General features: G+C 47.9%; 1 protein-coding gene across 1 annotated transcript in view; it reads right to left on the minus strand.

Annotated features, from left to right (window-relative positions):
• The window catches only part of PAX2 (paired box 2), a 99,166-nt gene that overhangs the window by 4,885 nt on the left and 73,691 nt on the right, over positions 1-20,590 (minus strand). The window contains exons 8-9 of the mRNA XM_067537347.1: positions 7,342-7,443; positions 1,146-1,232 (exon numbers count right to left, since the gene is read on the minus strand). Coding sequence (XP_067393448.1) covers positions 1,146-1,232; positions 7,342-7,443 — 189 coding nt within the window. The remainder of the gene's footprint in view (positions 1-1,145; positions 1,233-7,341; positions 7,444-20,590) is intronic.

The raw sequence follows: 20,590 nt of genomic DNA on the forward strand, positions 1-20,590 counted from the left end.
ATGGCGTCCTCTGCCAAACGGGGCCCTCTGCACAGCTTCACTTTGCATGCACCTTTCATGCACCCATGTTTTTGCCGGGGCCCTGTAATAGCACTGCAAGAATGAGCATCCGGTCCTTGGATTCTTTGGTTGCTTTGTTGCTGTCTGGGGTTGTGGAAATCAGTAAGTCTCAAAATGGGGGCATGCAGGAAACGAGGACCCGCTGCTGACACCCTTCTGTGGAGGGGCTGAGAGGTCAGTGTGTGAATATCCCCCTGGGAGCACCCGAACTGCAGCAATTCAGTTGCAGTAAACATCTAAGGATTAGACTGGATGAACAGATGTGAGATGGGGCTGTGAGTCATTTCCAAACGCAACTCCAGCCATTGTCCTTTGTTTCAGTGGTTGGGATTTTTTTCACACTTGGAACAGGAGCCCTCCGGATGGTTGTTGGATGGGTGTTAAATAGTGATTATTAAGATCACATTTGCTTAGGGTTTAACAACACTGGAATAAAATGTGTATCTATTACGCAGTTGTTAAACCTCCATAAATGTATAGTTAATAATCACAGCTTATTTATTTTACATACAATAAATCTCTTCCTGTTCCCATGCAAGGAAATGCTGGATGAGAAGACAGAGTTTTATGTCTTTTCTTCCCCCCTCCACAGATTTGACTTTTTCTGTGAACGTTAGGTTCACTGGGGCTCCATCCCTGATGGACAGACTCCACCGCCACCCACAAATTCAGCCAAATTGACCCAGGCACTGGATCGCTCACCCATCTGGAATGGATTCTGGGCATTGCTCCTGGGTGGAGAACTTGCTGACCCTCCTTGGAATGGACTCGGGGTACAGCCAGTGAGAGGAGAACCTGAAGTGGATTTCTAACCTAATCTGGAATGGACTATGGGTGCAGCCCACAGAGAAAGGAGACCCTGAAGTGGAGTCTTGGAGCAGCCTTAGGCTGGAGAAAAAATATAGATGTCATGAAAATACCCACTTAAAGGCCAGACTGGGCAACGAGGGAAAAGGACGTTAGCCTGGCCACATACTTGTGGACCCATTTCAGGAAACAAACAAACAAACAAAGAAAAGAAAAGAAAACAAAAAGATGTACAGAAGGAGCGCGAGGCTGGGGGGTGCCATCGGGCAAGTACTCACTTAGTAACGCGGGGTTGCTGAATCGCCAGGCCTCATTGTAGGTTGTGTACTGAGGGTGACTGTAAGGGTTCCCCGAGAACTCGCTTCCTGCAAGGAACAAAATGGGAAGTGAAACACAGTGGGAAAGATGTGCCTCTGTCCTTCCCCCAAGCTGGCGTGTAAGGTCCGTCTGACCCAGGCCATACAGTTTATGTAGTTTTCTCACCCATCTGAAAGTGCAGCTTAAGGACGTGCAATGCGGTGCTGCCAACCCCGGACATTCAAAAATCATGAGTCAGACCCTCAAAACCATGAAATTGGCTTCAAAATCATGAGATCGTTCTAAAATATTTTTAAAATTGGTGTCTTTTTCCTTTGCCACCTGGTTTCCAAGCCTGCAGGGTTCCCTGGGGGGGGGGGGGGGGGGGGAGTCACATTTTCAAGCTCTGCTCTGCAACGATGAGGGATAGGAACTTGCTTTTTTAAAAAAATGAAAGCCAAGGCCCACACCTAATCCTTTAAAAGAAACACCAAATATTGAGAGAGTCATGATAAAATCACGAGAGTTGGCAACACTGCGCGATAGCAACTTGTGTTGGTCGGTTTTGTTCTTAGGAGGATTCTGGAGGTTGTGAAATGGGGAAGCTTTGTTAAGGAGGAAATCAGTGGTGGTGGTGGTGGTGGTGGTGATCAAAAGCACTTCATGGGAAGGTGAGGGGGAGTGCTATTTATGAATTGCAGAGTGGAATATGCATGCACGACTCTTTCCTCCCCCCTCCACAGCATCGTCCAAGCCACAAGCATGGCTCTGATGTGATGGGCCTCCCATGTGTATTCTCTCAGTGACTGCCACACAAAACTTGCTCAGGTTAAAAGTCAAAAGGTGATTTTTCCAGTTGCTAGTGCAGCGCATGCTGCTTGAATTTGAAAGGCCAATTGGGTTCTTTCTGCCTCTGGGTTCTCTTTGCCTCTTCATCTTTGCCTGAGATGGGCCCAACCCAACATGACTATGAACTTTGTGAAATGCAAGAAATCTGGACCAGGATCCAAATTTTGCAGCTTCATCTCAGATCTTCAGTTTTATGGTGCATAAGGCAGAAGAGAACTCAATGCAGTCTCCCATAGCGGTACAGGCTCTTCAGGACTAAGGAACTTGCAACTGAGAAGATATGACTAGAAGACATAGGTTGAGGTCAGACTGGGTGATCATAATGGTCCCTTCTGATCTTAAAATCTATGAATCTATTGAGTAGGGAGATGACATTTTTAAATAGATACTTGTTTGATCATAACCTCACTTTAATGCAACTGCAGGCAGGCTAGGAAAGGTCAATGCCAGCTGAGAGCCTACGTAACGCACTCAAAATGACATTGAAAATAGGTCTGAACTCTGATAGTGGGAAAAGAACCAAGTGACCATGGTGCCTGGTCTGTACAGTCTGATAATAACTTGCTAGCTATTCTCTGTAGGGATCAGAGTCCTTGTTAGAGAATCGATGAGTGTAGAAAGCATCTAGGCCTTCTCATAGATATCCACAGCATGGAAATTAAAGGCAGTAAAGCAAGGTATATGGCATGCCTTGGCTCAGACACAATTAAAGAGATTTCAATTCATTATTCTCTAATCTCTGCCACCGCTTCCTTCTCAGGAGCATTAGAGCAAATGGGCCATATTCTCTGCTGGTGGAAACGGAGCCCTTGGGTCAACAGAGTTACAATGATTTACCCTTGATTAGGTTCTGGCCCAATGGGTTTGCTAAGCAATTCAGAATAATAGAATAGAGAAGTCACCATAAAGAAGTCAACTTTTGTCAAGAGCTACAACCCCACCATGTTCCATCTCCCCACCCCAGTGTCTGAGATCTTCTAACTCTGAGGGCTTGTCTGCACTTAAAATACTACAGCTATGCCACAGTAGCATATCAGTGTAGACATTACTTACAACGATGGACCAGCGTAGGCAATCCACGTTCTCAAGAGGTGATAGCTAGGTTGATGGAAGAATTTGCCCATCAACCTAGCGCTGTCTACACGAGGACTTAGATCGGCTTAACAATGCTGCTCAGGGGTGTCGATTTTTCACACCCCTGACCAATGTAGTTAAACTGACCTAATTTTCAAGTGTAGACCAGGCCTGAGTATAGGGGAATAGTCCAGCACCTCAGATTCCACAGATTGGGAGCTCTTGGCAAATGCTGACTTTATAGTGGCAACCACTGAATGTGCTTCCACACCCAGAAACATCCAGACCTGGAAAGCCTGATGGATAGATGGGGGATAATCACAATATCCCTGCTAGAGAGAGAGTGGGATGCCATGGGGGGCAGGCAGAGGGAGACTACACAGAGGCTACTCTGCATACCAAGCACGGCCCTGCTGTAACGCCACTGAAGTGAGTTACCCAGCAGAGTTATCCCAGGGATAAATCTAGCCCAGAGAGAAGGAAAGACCAATCAGACTGGCATTGCTGCTCCGAGCTGGATCCTCCAGCACAGCCCTGTAGGACTGCGGAGGGAGAGCAAAACTCTGACATTTCAAGTCTTCTTTCTCTCTCTCTCCTCTGTGTTGTCATCCTAAACTGTTTACAGTGATCCTGAACCACAGGTTAAGTAGAGGAGAAAGAGCCCCTCTCTGGCACAGCCATGGGGAGCTGGGAAGGGGGGAGGGCAGCCACTGGAAACAGTGTTTATTGACGAGGAGTGAAAGCATGCATGCAGCAGGATAATGAGCTTTTGAGCTCAACTGTGACCAAGAGGAACTGAGCTATCGCCTTCCTCGGTCGCTAATGAAACAAGTGTAATTTCCTCATCAGCATTGGATTCTGCTTAATGCTCCCCCCGTTGCCGCTGCCAACCCTCTGCAGGCTCCATGCTGCTCTGACTAAACCCCTTCTCCTTTTGGAGGGTCCTCCAGAGCGTTTGTGGAGCGACACCAGTAGGCAAAGGGGTTGAGGCTGGTGCTGATGGGAAAGGGAGACAGGGATCAAAGGTGTCCTGTCTCTTGAACAGCAAACCTCCCAAGCCTGGATCATGCACAGATCCAGCGTAATATTAGTTTAATGGCTGATTAATCCTCCTTTGAGTGACCAATTGCTGCCCTTCGCAGGAGGATGCACTAAATGACCTAGTAGCTTCCATCCATCTCTAGAGCCTGTGAGCCTAAGTTGCAGCTGTGAAATGTGTGCAAACAGGTGACTGCAAATGCAGCACACATCTTAAGGCAGCAGCTGCATGAGCCAAAGGGATACTTGTACCCCAGATTACCCATTTTGCACATGCCTGTGTGTCTGTAAGGGGGACAAACTCCTCTCTGTTACACCAGTGCAACCCCTTGATGTCAGCAGGGTTTTACTGATGTAGCAGAGATGCATTTGGCTAGAGCTGGCCAAATATTTTTTAGGTGGAACAGTTTTCCTTCTCAAAACTCTATTTCAGCTAAATTGAAATATTTCACGGCAATGTGTCAATTTCAATTTTCAACAGACAAGTTTCAAAACAATTCAAACTTGAGTATTTCATTTAGACTTCCTCATTTTGTTTCAACTTTCTAATTTCATCTTAACCTTCCCCTTTTGTTTAACTTTTTTCTTTTGCGTCATGCTTCTTTGACATATTATATGATTGAAACTAAGCATTTTGACATTATCAAAATGTTTTGTTTCAATGTTACTGCATCAAAATACTTTGGAATATTTTGTTCCATCAAATATTTCAAGATTTTGGCTTTTTGTCCCAATCTGGGACAATCCATTTGTGTCCCTCTGTATCCTGAATGCCATCCACTGACTCTGAGCCTTTCTTCACAGAAGCCTGTGTTGTCTCCTATGATTCAGTTCTTTAGGTTATACACCTGCACCTCAGGTCCAACCCCAGAGTCACATCTATGCTCTGGTATCTGCACCAAGGCAGCTTAATATAGGAACCAGTAAATCAGGGAACACTCCAAAGAGGCTCCTCTGATGAGGACCTAGCCTCAAGATCCCTGCAATGGAGTAGACATTCAAAGCAACTGGACAATGCAGCTCTCTGGCATGTCGGCACATTTGATCACGTCCCAGGAAGGTGTTCTCCAATTGGTCAGCAGGGAACCTGCTCTTGCAGATTTCCTGCTTCTGATAGACTTAAAGAGTTTCTTGCTATTTATATCTAAGTCTCTGGATGTTTGCACTTCACATTCCCCATTAGGCCTATTAATGTCTCTCTTACGTTCTATGGGGCACCGTTTATGTTGGCTCCAGTTGGGCTGGAATATAGGAATTGCCAGACTTGATCAGACCAGTGGTCCATCCATCCAGTCCAGTATCCTATGACTAAAAGGGGGACCAGCACCTGGCACTTCCTAGACAGGTGTAAGAAACACCAAAGCATGTCCAAGTAGGCCACAGGAAAATTGTCCTCCTAACCCTCAGGTTGGTTTAAGCCCCAGCATGGTTGGATTTTCATTTTCAGGACACCTAATTGACTTGAATAACCTCTTGCACTTTGCAATTTAACTAATCTACATTTTGTCCTTACCTTCCTGGGTGTCTTCATGCTCTGGGTGACTCTGTTGTCATATGAGGAGTGAATTCCTTTGCCCTTGACTTAAGGGCCTTTTTGACCATCTTCCTTATTGTCAAATGCCCATTTTCTAAAGCTGACTGTCCCAGAGCTAGTTTTTGGTATGATCCCTGCTGTGAGGATGTTGAATTTCTCTATGCAGTGGTCACTGTCACTAAGTGACTCAAGGAAAATTACTTCTTAAATCATCTCCTATGGGTTACTAAGGGTATGTCTACACGGCAAAAAGAGGTGTGTTCTTAATTTGGGTTAAAATAGCAGTAAAGACACAGCAACGCTGCTTTAAGCATAAATCTGTTATAAGCTTTATGTTATGGACAGTATATATGTGATTAGCTGAACTCACCCATTAGGGCTAGTTTTTGACTGAATTTTGTGTTCCTCTCACCCTCAAGCCAGCTGGGGGCCAAACCAGCCCCTGGCATGACCTACAACAGGCATGGGGCTGCTCTAAATGATGCTGACTCTATACCTCTTGGAGATTTCAACACACAGATAGCCAGTGAGGCAAGCTCTGAAGCCTCTCTGCTCTGCTAGAGTGGTGCAAGGGGCTGGAGTGGGGGCCAAAATAGCTTTTCCTGTTCCTATAGCCCTACGAGTATATCCCCAGGCTTTGCTAGTTATCTTAGGGCTATAGGCAGTGGGTAGTTTGTTAGCCCTGGGCAGAGACTGCTATTACTAGCCAGTACCTCTAGGGATGTAAGCCGGGATTAGTCAATTAAGGATATTAGGGCTCAGACCTGCAAAGATTTATCATCAGTGATAGTGTTTAGTGTTGTGCGTAGCCCCACTGACTAGCAGTATGCTCAATAACGTTTACCAGATCAGACCCTTCACTAGCTGTTCCTGGAGTCTGGGCAATGGCTAGTTGGCCTTTCCATGAGCAGCAGGCAATATGAGTTACTCGTCCATGTGCTGAGTGAAGATATTTATCCCTAGCCAATGGGTAGCAGACAGCCACTTGTCTCCTGGATGCACGGAGCAGGTAGTTAAATATCCTTGGTCTATGGGCAGTGGCTGTAGATAGCAGCAAACAGACTGTGGGTGGCTGGTTAGCCCTGGGGCTGTCGTAATATGTAGTTAGTTCTCCCTGAGCTGGGCATTGCTACTGATTCTTGGTATGTGGGGGCAATGGGTTCTTAGCAAGTCTAGGCCATGGGCAGCATGAAGCCGCCCAAGGTTGTAGATATTAAGCTACCATTGGCATCTGCCTTGGGCTTTGGAGAAAAGGAAGCTTGTTACCCTAGATGGGTGGGTAGTTAATTATCCTGAGCTGTGAGTAGTGGATAATAATTTACGTGGACAGTTGGAAGTTAATTACCACAGTTAATGAATGCTAAGATTAATTAATTACCATAAAGTAGTTCATTACCATAGGCTAGAGCTAGCTAGCTGCCCTTAGCTGTGATGAATCAGTTTTCCTGGGCAGTGAGTAGTGCGTTATGTTTGACTCTTCTGAGCCCTGGGTAGCTAGTTACCCTGAGCTGTCGGCACATGACATTTCCTCTGCGGATAGGCAGGGCTTTACCAGCAGCAGAGACAGAGACACTGCTGTGAAGGGACTTAGAGCTTTAGGAGACCACTTGAGTGCCTGAGCAGAATGATCAAGGCCTAGATGCTGGCTAAGCAAAACACGGCTGCTTTTGGCATTGACTTACCAGGTACCATTCCTGCGAGAGTTGAGGTTGGGTAGCTGCCCTGTCCAGTCGGCGGGACATGGGGTGGGTAACCAGGCAAGGTGGTGCTTGCCATGTCACGACCTGGAAAGAGAAGGAAGTGGGAACAGAGGATGAGCAGTGACTTGAACTGAGATCCTTCAGCACACGGCTGGGGTCTCCTTCTTTATCCACACCAAGTAACCAAATGCTCTGAGACTCCACCTTGGACTTCTGACCCTCCTTTTCATTGGAAGATTTTCTTTTGGAGACCTTCAGGCTTTTGAGTCCAAGCTGCAAAGGCGGGTGCTGAAATGGAGCCTCTTCAAGGCTCAGAGTGATTAATTTCATCCCACCGTACTCACTGAGGCCAGCTGGGCAGCTTGGCTCCATTTAACCTAATGGATGGGGCTAGGTTCGGCGGGAGGTTATTTTTCACCTCTAAGGAAGTGCAGCTGTAGGCTCCTTGCTTGTTGCCAGAGGCACATCCTCATTTGGACGGGTTAGCCTGAAAATGGGCCAGTGAGGAGGGCATTTGCTGTTAGCGCTCATTGCATTTAAATGAACTAAAATCATCTCAGAAGCTGCTGGGAGTTTCAAGCCAAAACCAAAACCAAAACCCGTCTAAATAAATTAAGATAATCCTTTTCCCACAGCTGCTGGAACCTTCATAGCTCAACCTCAGCCCACACCAACCCTCCAGCATCTCCTGCTGATCTGTAGCTTGCCATGGAGTTTGTGCCATTGGCCGTTGCCTTGTTAAATCCAGTCTCTGTTCTGTTTGGAGACCAGGTTCCCAGTTCTCCTCCATCTGTGCCCATGTGAATCAGGACCAGTAAGTCAATGGAGTAGCACTGGTGTATGTAAATGTAAGGGGAACCAGGCCCACTGTTTCAACTCAGCTTATGGGAGAAGTGAAATCTGTGGACTTGGCCCTAGCACTAGCCCTAAACCTGGCACAGCCCTTGGGGTAAATTACTTCTACACAGCAGAGCAAGGAGGGAGAGCACATCCCAGGGCACAGTGGGTAGAACCAGTGTCATAGCTTGGCACTTTGACTAGTCATCGGCGAACCAGACTTGTTAAAATAAGAAGAGATGTAAGCCCTTGGCCTGTCCTTTGAGAGGGTCCCAGCCATTGCTGTCTCACTTCAGTTCAATGGTGGGAACTGGTGTCTTGGTTCTGCTGCCCTCTGCCCATTCCCCACTGATGATGCCTCAGAGTGCATCATGCCATTCTATTCTATTCTATTGGTTCTTATCCCACCCTCATCACAGTGGCGTCTTAGTGATTGCCAGTTATGCATTAAGCAACGTAACTAACATCCGTCACGTGTGGATTGTTCTTTCTTTCATCTTCTCCCTCGTGGGGGAGTGGGAAATTGTGTGTGCACTGGAGTGTCCAGGCTTTGGACTCCCTGGGCTTTCCCAGACTGAGCAGATGGGCACATTACAGCAGGTGTCAAGTGGGGCCAAACAGCACTGAAAAGTGGGGGAGAGCGAGAGTCTTGACATCCCTGTACTGAAATGCTGCTGGGGCAGGGGACGTGTGTACGCGCTGACATTCCCCCTCAAATGTGGGCACACATGCACACAAATCACACATAGCTCTAGGTACACCCCTTTCACATTCACACCCAGGTATAGCTACCCCCCCCACATTCAGATCCAGCTGTAGGCACCCCCCACCTACATTCACACCCAGATGTGGGAAATACAGTGGGAGTTGGCCACCTAATTCCCTAAAGTGCCTTTAACAATCCCAGGCTTGGAAAAGAAGGTGACAGATCTTCTCCGTCTGGGTCAGTCTGGTTATGCAGTTTGAACCACCATCTTGGCGCTGGTGGAATCAGACCAGATTAGACATCAGACTTTCTTCATGGGTCCCTCAGCAGGCATCACATGGGGCCCTGCTTTGCTTTGCTGGGGTTTCACTTGGCTTGTAGATTGCTGGAGCCTGTGACACTCTGGGGCCAAAAGAGGTAAAGCTACCTAGCTCTTTAGATGGGATTTTGGTTGCCTCTCAAAAAACCTCAATGGCCCCATTGTGGAACCTTTTTTCAGGGTGGTGAACACTCACTGACGTCAGTGGGGCTATTCAAACGAGCAGGAGAACAGTAAAGTGATCAAAGGTTCCACGGTGATGCCCTGAGGAGGCCCTGCATACAAACCTCCATCTTTCAGTCTTTGCCAGGGGGCAAATGGGCTTATCACCCACCTGAGCTGACAGGTCAATGACAAAGTCAGAGTGCTGTCCGATTGCTGACAAGCCTCCAGTGCCAGGCCATTCCCGCAGCCCAGGAGCCTCCTGAGAGATCAATGTGGAGCCCTCGACGCAACTGAGGCTTGCCGAACTAGAGAACAGAACCTTGATCATTCTCCTAGCTACAGATCCGTGGCCTGAAGGCAGAGAGACACTGAGGGAACCTGCATCTCCCGAAACATTTCACTGTACTCTGCTCCACAGGCTGCTTGTCGAATGTGTGACTAGGGTAGCACAGCTGGAGACACAGCAGCAGGACATGATGGGCTGTGAGAGACCCAGAGCTTAGAGACATAAGAAATCGAGGGAATAACAACAACATAGGAAGAAGCAGAGGGTAGAGATGGCACTATCTGTTTGCAGTAGGCACTTTCCAAACGTAAAGACGTCATGGGCCCTGAACTGAAAAGGACATGAAACACATTCCCTAGCCGGCAGAGCCAGAACCCCCACCTTGGGTCATCCAGTCTGCATCACTACACTTTTGCAGGATGTCGTTCCTACTATCTGATCGATTCAACCCTTGTAATCATCTAGTCGGCCTTCCTGCATAACACAGGGCTTAGAACCTCTCCAAAATAATTCCCATTTGAACTGCAGCAAATCTTTTAGAAAAACGTCCCATCTTGATTTAAACATTTTCAGTCAGGGGGAATCCACCACGACCTTTGGTAAGATGTTCCAATGGCTGATGACCCTCATTACAAATTCACACCTGATTTCCAGACAAATTTGTCTAGCTTCAACTTCCAGCCATTGGATCATGTTAGACCTTTGTCTGCCACACTGAAGAACCCATTATCAAATATTTGTTCCCTGTGTAAGTACATATAGATCAGCATCAAATCACCCCATAACCTCCTCTTTGTGAAGCTAAATAGCTTGAGCCCCTTGCGTCTATCACTAGAAGGCAAGTTTCTAAACCTTTCTTCGTTCTCGCGGCTCTCCTCTGAATCCTCTCCAATTTCTCAACAGCCTTTTTGAACTGTGGCCACCAGAACTGGACACAGGAGTCCAGCAGCAGTCGCACCCATGCCAAATGCAGAGGTAACAGAACCACCCTGCTCCTGCTCAGCTAACCTGTCTGTGACTCTCTGCAGTGTTGGTGCCCTGGTTGCCTCCCATGGGAGTCTGTTCCATTGTCTATCTGACCTGGCTGGTTAAAAGTTTCCCTAGTATCTAGCTCAGATTTTTCCTTCTTTGACCTCAGGCTGCTGCTCCTTGTCTTGCCAGCTTCTTACACCATGAAGAAGTCTCTTTCTTCATTTATATTGTTAGCTTGAAGGCTGTTCCTTTCAGTCCTACCTTCTCGAGACTGTATAACTGTATCACCTCCACCCTCTCCCCAAATGTCTTATCATTTAGCCTCTATACAATTCTTGATGCCCTTCTTTGTATCAGCTCCAGGTTGTCTAGCTCTTTCCTTAGTTGGGGGCAAGAACTGCACACAGCGCTCCCGCGATGCCGGCACCTGGGCAACACACAGCAGCACTCCAGCCTCTTTAGTTTACCCCAGGATTCCCCGGTCCCCGGGGTTCTCAACCTTCTCCATGCTTGAGCTGCACCCCACACCCCAGATCCCACTTCTAGCTAGTTGTGATCCCTTCTCCCATTTAACTGCATAGTGAAAGAAGGGTGGTTACGACCCCTGAAACCAGTTTTCGACCCCCAGCTAGAGAACTCAAGCCATAAACACAGCTCGGAGGATAGCACTGGCCTTTGGGCTTGTTCTGTTAGCTCCCATTCACTTTTCTAACTCACATTTAAAGAGCCTGCAGTTAGGTTTAGGGTTAATCTCCACATCAGCTGGGACTGAGTCCCTTGCCTGAAGCATCCCCTGTATGAATGAATAATCCCTGTTCCCTGCTATCAGAAGAGCTAGCTCCTGGACTGCCCAGAAGGGGTGACATAGGTAAGAGTCATGTGGAAGGGCCGGAGATCAGCCTGCCCACCGCTGGCCAGTGCGGTGGGGGTGAAATGGGTGAGGGGGGCTCCATGAGGCTCTTGGGGAGAGGAGAGGTTTTCTGTGGTAGGGCAAGGCATGGACCAAGACAGACAGATAGGGAATGGGGAGAACAAAACGTGCGAATGAAAATGGAGTGATTAAAAAAAAAAAGACAGGCAGATTAATTTTAAAAATGAAAAAAAAAAAAAGAAGGTTGGGAGCAGATCACACAGGTGCCAGGGTGGAGAAATAGCAGCGAATGTTCCCCAGGGCCCAGGTTCTGATCTCAGCAATGCCTTTGCCGGGGCGGGAGGGAGCAGTACAGCAGGGCGGGGAGGAGAGGGATGCACAGGAGGATGCGGGACAAGATGGAATGGAAGAAGGAGCAGTGCAGGGGGCAGGGATGGGAGAAGGATGATCTGAAGCATCCGCATTGTCCTTCCTGCTTCTCCGTCCTCTGTGTGGGGCCAAGATGAATGGCGATGTGATGCCAAAATCTTTTCCCTAGCAAACGTCATTGCTGTGTCATCTCAGATGCAAGCTAGAGTTCCACGGTGGAGGAGAAGGGTGCATCTTCTGAATGGGAAACCCGGATGTGTGGCAGAAATGGGCCAGATCGAATTGGCCAGCAGAGTACTCAGTGAAGACCTAGGTAGCACCTTGTTCTCAGGGAGCTAGGTTTACCAGACATGTACCTTGGACCTCCAACTTAGTTGTCTATGTCAGGGACTCACCCAGCTCAGTGATCTAAAACATGGACATGGCGTAGCACCCACGGTTCTTTGTGCCCTCAAGAATGGAGGCCAGTGGCTGAAAATCTGAAAGGGAAGACTGTACGGTGGGATCAGGCCCAATCCAAGTTTGACATGGCAAACCTTGTGTCAATGAATGGCATCACTCTGCCATCAGGGGAGGGGTTGTCAGGGGCAAACAGATGGGTCAGCTTGGGTGATCTTGGTTGTATAGAGAGTTATGAATGTGATACATGGCAAAGTCTTTCAGACTCTTCCATCACTTGGACAGACCACATCATCTTCCAGTGCCTAAGTTGACGCTAGGTTGGAGCGCCCACTCAGGGCGAGAGAGGGGAGAGTGTCTATCTGTGAGTGCTGCTTGTTCAGAGAGCACCATAAAGTCCTTGTCTGTCTCCTACAGATTTGCTGGCTGTCAAAAAGGCAAATTTGCTATGTATGGTCTCCTCCAGGGATCTGGGACCTTGATGGCCAACAAAGCACCCTGAGCAGTCTGTCTGCAGTGAGGACATAGCATCTGACACATTCCAGTGCAAAATGACAAATGTGATCAATCAGTGCCTGGCTACCTGTATCAAGAGCACCATGGTCTACCGTGATCACTCCCTACCTTTCTAGCCTGGAGATTTGCCGGGCCATACAGCAGTGTAGAAGCTGAGCGCCTCCCACGTTACTGAGATTGGCAATATGAAGTCTCTGGTGGACTTCATGGGGTTGTCAGCTTCTCTGCCTTTGGGGGCATAAAAAGCTCTGCTTGGCACAGGAGTTTTTTGGGGAGGTGGAAGGAAGGTTTGGGAGGGGGACAGCTCTTGTGCAGTTAATGAGTCAGTAGCATAATTATCATCTCAGTGCACTGTTTCTGCAATACGTGGCCGCATGCTGCTCTACACAGCTGCAGTTCAGGGCTGATCAATGTGGCAATTTAGTGCACGACCAGCTGGGATGTGAATCTGCAGCTCTGCCACTCACTAACTGTCCATGTGGCCCTTGTTACCACGCACTACAAGTCCCCTAATGCGCTCCGATCTACTGCTGTTTCAAACCGTCTCCTCTGCATCCCAGAGCCCTGTCTCTGTGCTGGCTAGTCAGCACACCCCTGTTGTTGGCTCTGTAGATGAGAGAATCCCTGAGGTCTTGGTGACGTGGCCACAGCTACTTTCCCAGCCCCTTCATGGTCACACCATATTCTAGCATCTCACAGCAGGCGTGGGTGGCACCCAGGAGGAGAGGGGGGCAGGGAGCAGGGCTAGTGGAGGGAATCGTGGGTGGGCAGGCGTGAAGGGTGGTGTGGGCAGAGGTTAATCCTGTTTACACAGCCCCCGGGCACACTGGGTTTTTCCAATCCCTCCTCTGCTTTATTTCTCTTTTAAAGCATTGAATTTTCAGCTCTAATCCCTTCTAAACCGCAACATTTTTCAGGCGCGCTGTGTAAGTGAAACCATAATCTCTGGTAAAACAGGCTGCTTAAGCTGCTGCAGCATTAGGCCAATCTGATCCAGCCCCTGGATTTCCTCTCGGCCCAGTCACCACAGAGAGGATTTCAGCTTGAAAGGCTGACTAAAGCCCTTGCAACGGGAACAACAGCACCAGGCCTTGCCTTGCAAAGCTGGGCAGGGTTAAAGGACCAGAAGCTATTTGTCCCAGTGTTTTGAGGTAGTTAAAGCCCTGGCCAGACTCACAGTGGAGATGATCCCAGTCCCCACTTGCACACATCAGGGCTTAGGAAGAAAAATTCCTCACACCTTTCAAAGGCAGCATCTCTTACTCAATGGAGGGGGATGTAGAGGTGGAGAACAACATGGCAATGGGGGACATGGATGCAGATATGCCAGAGACCTTCCTTGACAGGGAGCGAATGATCACAGGACCAGACGAGCATCTGTGTGTCCGTCCGTCCGTCCACATTAGGAAACTGCATAGCTGTAACTCACCTCCAACACAGCTCCACTGATGGAGAACACATGAGCATTTCTACCACCCTGTTATCTAACCCTGCCCTGAGTAAAAGCCCCTATGTTTGTCTACAACATAGCTTTCCCCGTTGCTACCGCTGGGAGGGCTACCCCAGCAGTGAATTACAGCTGCAAAGTGTGCCAATGTCGGCAAGATCGATTGATTGATCCATCTATCTATCTCCATCCTCCTAGGTCCTAGGAATCTCTCTCTCACATAAGCACCTAGAATAGACACCCATTTTTCATTTTAACCCATCCCAAACTTCAACTGCAGATTCTATGGTATTTCAGGTAAAGGAAGGCAGACGGACCTCCCCCCCACACCCTCCCCCAATGTGCACACATCCTTGCAGTGGCATCAGTCCAACGAGCCGTGGTGCTGCGACACGCTGCTTGTCTCTTTCTCACTGGGAGGGATGTCCCTCGGTAAGATTGCATTAGGGAAGCCCGGCAGTATCTGTCAATGTCTTATTACTATGGAAATCGACCAGTAATTGAATCAGAAATGGAATGACTTGTGACCCCTCCCAAGAAGTGGAGAGCCTCGTCCTAGCCTATTCCAAGCTCCCTGTGCATTGCAAAGGGCACTTGGTGTCCTGATGCCACTCAGAGTCATGTTGGGGAAAGTTTTTTGGGGGGCCAGGGATGTGTAGCCATTAGGATGCTCATCTGTGGCAGTGCAACAGAGGACTAAATATCTTCCCCACTTTCAGTTCTTCTCTACCCCCCTGCACTCGCTGAGTTATGGCTGTTTTCCTTCCTTCCTAACACTTTCCTCTGTTATCCTGGCGGGTAGGTGGAATTGGTGATCTCTGACCTAAATTCCCCCCGTGATTTTGGCCAGACAGAATGAGAGGAAGATTCACAGTTTGGGTTCCTTTAGAGACTCATCTTGGCTTTTATTGCCCTGTCTGCTGCTGACAGGGCGGGGAGGGGAGATTTGCAGGAAGGATAAGCTGCTTGTTTTTCAGTGCCGGTTTCTTGAAGGACAAAAGAGGTGCATTCGGGGTTTCTTTTCTTTGCACTAAACAAGGAAAGCAATTGCTGGCTGGCACATCCCCACTCGAGATCACTAGGCACACCTTCTTAATGCACTGCTGTGCACAGTCTCAGTAATATTTCTGAGGCTCTCAGTACTTCCCTGGGTCTATCTAAGGTACTTATATGGCCACCATTCCTGTACCTGAGCGCTTCACGAGCTTTAGTGCATTTATCCTCACAATGCCCCGTGAGGTAGGGAGCACTATTATCCCCAGAGTACAGATGGAGAACTGAGGCACAGAGAGGCTAAGTAACTCACCCAAGGACACACAGGAAGTCTGTGACAACGCAGGATCTTGAACCCAGGTTTCCCTAGTCCTATGCTAATGCCCTAACCATCCTTCTTCCCCATGGCAGCTCCCACTCACTCAGAACGGATTGCCCCGTGCCAACTGGCAGGAGGCCAAATCCTCAGCTGTTGTAAATTGGTGACGTTCCACCAAAGTCAATGAAGCCACTCCAGTTTCGATCAGGCGAGGCTGTGGCTCCATTGATTTTAGGAGTCCTGCAAAGGAGTGAGATGGTGCAACACACTGTATCTTTCCCTCTTGCTGTTTCCACTTCTCATTCCCGGATTTTCCCTTCACAAGAAAGTTGTGAAAATCACGCTAAAGCTAAAAATCAGCCTGTATTTAAAAATCTCTCCCCCTTTCCCTGCGTTGCTAACAGCCCCTTGGTTATAACAATAGAAAAAATGCAAAGACTCTAATCTGCTTTGCTGGGCAGCTGCTCTTGCACTGCGCTTAGAGTGAACTGCTCACTGCTAGCTTCTGTTTCCGCTCCGATTCATTCTCCATTTCCCATGCCCTAGCCCGGTGCTGTCCTTTGGGTTCTCAGCACTGCAGGGAATTGCGGAAATACATACGCAAAGGACCAACCACAAACCTGGTTTTTCTTGAAAGTCAGAGCTGCTGTGAAATATCGACATTGATATCAGGGTTTGGAATGCCCTAGCACCTTCTTTTTTACAAAATCTACAGTTTTGGGGTCAACAGTAGCTCTTTAAATAAACGGACGGCAGAGACCTGCTGGGAAAATCAAGGCTCTGTATTCCTCACACACATTCCTCGCACAAAGCTTCCAGCGGACTGAGTGGATGCATGCATTCTGTCGGAACATGCTCAACTTTAATCATCTGTGCAACCCCACTGAAATAAAGTCTACATGGCTCTAGGAGCATCTATCTGCAAGCACAATTGGTAAAACCAGGACAAAGAATGAGGTGCCAGGTAAATCTGGCAATTGCATGAGTTCAGTGCAGTCCCATTTGCCTGACTCCCAGTTCATCGGGATGTTGCATTCACATGAGAACAGGCTTAAAGTGAAGCACAGGCTTAAATGCTTTGCCGCACTGAGGCTTAAATGTGGCCAACTAAATGAAGATGCCTTCAAAGGGCAATCTGAGAAATACTGTCAGAGCAGGGCACTGTGTCAGTTTCCAGCATACTCAGCATATTCAGCATACTCAGCATCCTAGGCAACTGAAGTCTTTCCTCTGTAGAAATATTCTTCTATAGATATTGAGGCACAATACATTTTCCTGGGGAGTCCTTCCCTGATTCTACACAGACGAGGGAAGGCCAGAGTCGTGCACATGCCATCCAGCTCTCTGAAAGGATGCAGGGGCAGCTCTGACTCTACTGGCAGATGGCCTGCCTGAATCCAATCCAGGTTGGTGGAGCTCAAAAGTCTCTGCCGTCTGATGATGGCTGTTGACTGACTCGGATGTAAAAGAGATTGGTGAGTCTCATTCCAGTTGCGCAAGTGTCCATGTCACAGAAATCACCATCGCAAGAGGCACTCATTGGCTCTCTTGTTGGCAGCCTCTTAAGGAAAGCCTAGGGGTGAGGGGGCATAGAGACTATGTAATCTTCCCTGGAGGTGGCCCCGTATGATCAGGATTGAGGTATATTTGCAGAGTTGAACCTGCACTGAGGCTAAACAGATCTGGGCACATCAATTCACTGCTATCACTAGCACCAAACTGACTTAAAATATAATGTAAAGGTGGCATCATTTCTTGCAGGTCCAGCCATTTCCAGCTTATCACTGCCACCTGCCTTTCAAACCCAGTCAAGTCCTTCCTCTTCAAAATCCTTGTCTACTTCCTCCTCTGTGCCTTCAAAACTATCCTCAATGAACCTTCTCCTGAAAGCATGGAACCAGTTCCTTGGATTCTTGTCCTCTCCCTGCTATTTCTAAGCTGTTTGGCCAACCATCACCTCACGCCATTTGGGCCTGGAAGTCATTGAGCAGGGTAAAGCCTTTTGTTTTCCCACCTTTTCTGAGGAGATAACATCTCTGTTGGTGGTGGGAAGTCACTCCTTGTTTGCAGATGTGCCATGAGATCTATTGCTATTGTTTGATCCCAGACAGAGGAGCAGCTTACGCTACAGCTTGGCTCTCCAAAGTCTAAACGGGTATCTCAGAAGGATACAGTTGCAGATCTTCATCCTTGATCCAGTTTTCCCTTTCTTCTTTAATCTGCACCGGACTCTGTGCACTTGACCTAATCTGCCATATTTCTATGATGCAGTCTGTCCTTCTCACAGAAAATAACTCCATTCTCCTGGAGGAGCAGGATCATTTCCAGGAACAAGCGATCTCCTCAGGGCTTTCGGCAGTTCCATAAGTATTTACCCTGTGCCTCTTGGTGGCAGCCATTCAGCTGAGGCACTGGGTATGCAGGACTGAATATTTGGTGTAAGAAGTTCCAACCAAGAGGGTGACCTGTAAAAGCTTGGAGGTCTGCCTTTCTTTAGGCTTTGCCATCTGTGAAGGAAATTCCTAACTCCCAGAACTGGTAGGTCAGTTTACTCAATCCCGGGGCAGAATTGTTCTCTTGAGTCAGTGGTTACAGCAGATTGGAACAAGAGGGGGAATTCTCATCAATCCAAGCAAGGAGATGGGGAGGTTGCTTCAATCCCAAGCCAGGGAGAGGAGAGGGAGCGTTTAGCCTCATTTTCATGGCTGCCTACAGTGTTGTCTCAACTTCTCTGCCCACTCCATCAAAGCACTGGGGGTCTCACCACGACATTGGAGGGATTTCTAACTGGAATTCACTGTTAAACTGTGTCACTGCAGTTTGCTTGAGTGGCAAAGACAGCAGCTGAAGGTATGTGCTATAGTCCAGAGACCTTCAGAGATGAATTCTATTTTCTTATATGTGGATCGTCACAAGCACATTGCTGTGCCTCCAGGAACTATTTCAAATGCATGTGGTTTTCCTCCAGAAAGGTACAGGTTCCTTGTTCTCTATTACACTCATTCTATCCTCTCTCCAGGAGGAAATCCTCTTTGCTTTCCTCTGATGCACAAGGTCTTGAGAAACGTGAAACTTTAGGGCACTTGCACATGTCTGATAATGCTACTTGGGCACATCATGGGTGAGTTCTCAGGCCTTGACACTCTAGATGTTATTTGTTCTTCTAAGGACAGCCCTTCTTTCTCAGGGAGAAGGAAGGGGTTTCCATTGGAGCCAATTCCTCTGCACTTGGTGGCTTGGCTTGTGGGGACCCGTGATGTGAAGACTGACCAGCTCCTGTCCATACACACTAACCAGATCACTGAAGTATCTCAGAACCCTCCTCGCCGGAAGACACGTCTAGGGGCTTTTTTAAAGGAGCTGTTTGCCAACTTTGCCCCTTTTCTTGGATCATAGCTTCAGCCTGGTCTGCAAATGGCTGCAGTCAAGGGTCATTTAGCTGATACTGACCCTTTCTAGGAGCCAAATGAGGGAAATTTTTTCTTTCCTTGCCTATAGACAAACATTTCTTAAAGGACCATCTCCAGATTTAGCTTCCTGTGAAATAGTATGTTCTCGAGGAAGCTTGCAAGACATCTGTGAGTATCCACTGCATTTTATTTCCCTCAGGATTGACCTTCTCATACCTTCTGATTGCTATCCTGTTGGCTAACTCTCCCTGATAGAATTTAAGGACCTCTACCCTGATACCAAGCTATTACTGAAGCCACGTCAGAATTATATCTCAGTAAACTCTTCTTTTCTCATGTGCACGTATTCCAAAAGGGGAGGCTTTTTGCCATATGGTGAATGTTAAGGAAAGCCCTTAGCTTTTGTTCTGGAAGAACTAAGGCCTTTTGTAAGCATCCTTTTTTTGTTGAAAGGCTCTAGATCCCATTACCAGTACTCCTGGAAACATGCGGCTTTCCTCTGCTCCCTTCTGGAGTGATAACTACTCATTAGTTTCCAAGAACGGGGGATCTGTGGAAGCCGCTGATGGAGGATGAGAACAAGCTACTGACATTTTCTGGGTTTACATTCTCCTTCCAGGTGCATATTCATCTCCCCTCTGTGCCTATTGGCCTTCAACGCGGTTGCTTCTGGGTTGGTAGTTACAAATGAGGGAGACAGGCTGTTCTTGCACCCATGGTCTCAGCACCTCCATGCACAAACACTGAGACCCAAAACCTGAGTCAAGCTCCAACTATTTTATCAATCCCATGGATAGGGCACAACCCCTTGGGGGACAATATTCTCATTGGTTGCCACTAGCCGGTAAAGAACTTTCTGTCCAATTTCACTCTGGCTGCTCCGGATTTACTTCTTATTTCCCAGATTTTCAGGGTGCTGCAATCCTATTGAAGTCTATGGGAACTGCAAGCCCAGAGCACCTCTGAAAATCAGCTCACACAGTATATATTGTAGCATTAGTGTTGCTTTCCCAATACAACATACCCTCCCTGCTCACATGTCTATGGGGACTATCAAAACATGTAGGAGCACTGGGAGCCAAAATGACCAAGGAACGTGGAGGATTCTCCATCACTTGAAGTCTGTAAATCAAGACAGGAACGCTTTCTAAAATATGTGCTCTAGCTCAGCCACAAGATATGGGCTGAATGCAGGAATCATTGGGTGACATTCTGTGGCCTTTGTTGTGCAGGAGGTCAGAGTAAATGATCATAAATGTCCCTTCTGGCCTTGAAATCTAAGAAAATTGGCAAATGTGGGTGGCCCAAAGTTAGCCACCTAACTTCCTATTTAGGTAAGGGGCCTGATTTTCAGAAGTGCTGAGTCTCTGCAGCTCCTACTGACTTCAGTAAAACACCTCTGAAAATCAGGCCTTGCTCTTTCCTAGGTTCTCAGATGTGGCTGCAGCTTGGCCGTGGTTTCTGAGAAAGCTGTTTGCTTGCCAAGGGCCTGGGATTTGCCCCAAGTTTCATCTTCTGAGCACTCAGTTCCCCAGCAAGAAGGAGCCTGCCCTACCCCCTATTCGTGCAGGAGTCGAGATACAGGAAATGGGATTGCTAGTGGTTCTGAGGCCATCCTCTGG

The sequence above is a fragment of the Emydura macquarii genome, unplaced genomic scaffold (assembly GCF_026122565.2).
Source record: "Emydura macquarii macquarii isolate MOO-44397 ecotype Brisbane River unplaced genomic scaffold, CSIRO-AGI_Emac_v2 contig_67, whole genome shotgun sequence".
Classification (NCBI taxonomy): Eukaryota; Metazoa; Chordata; order Testudines; family Chelidae; genus Emydura; species Emydura macquarii.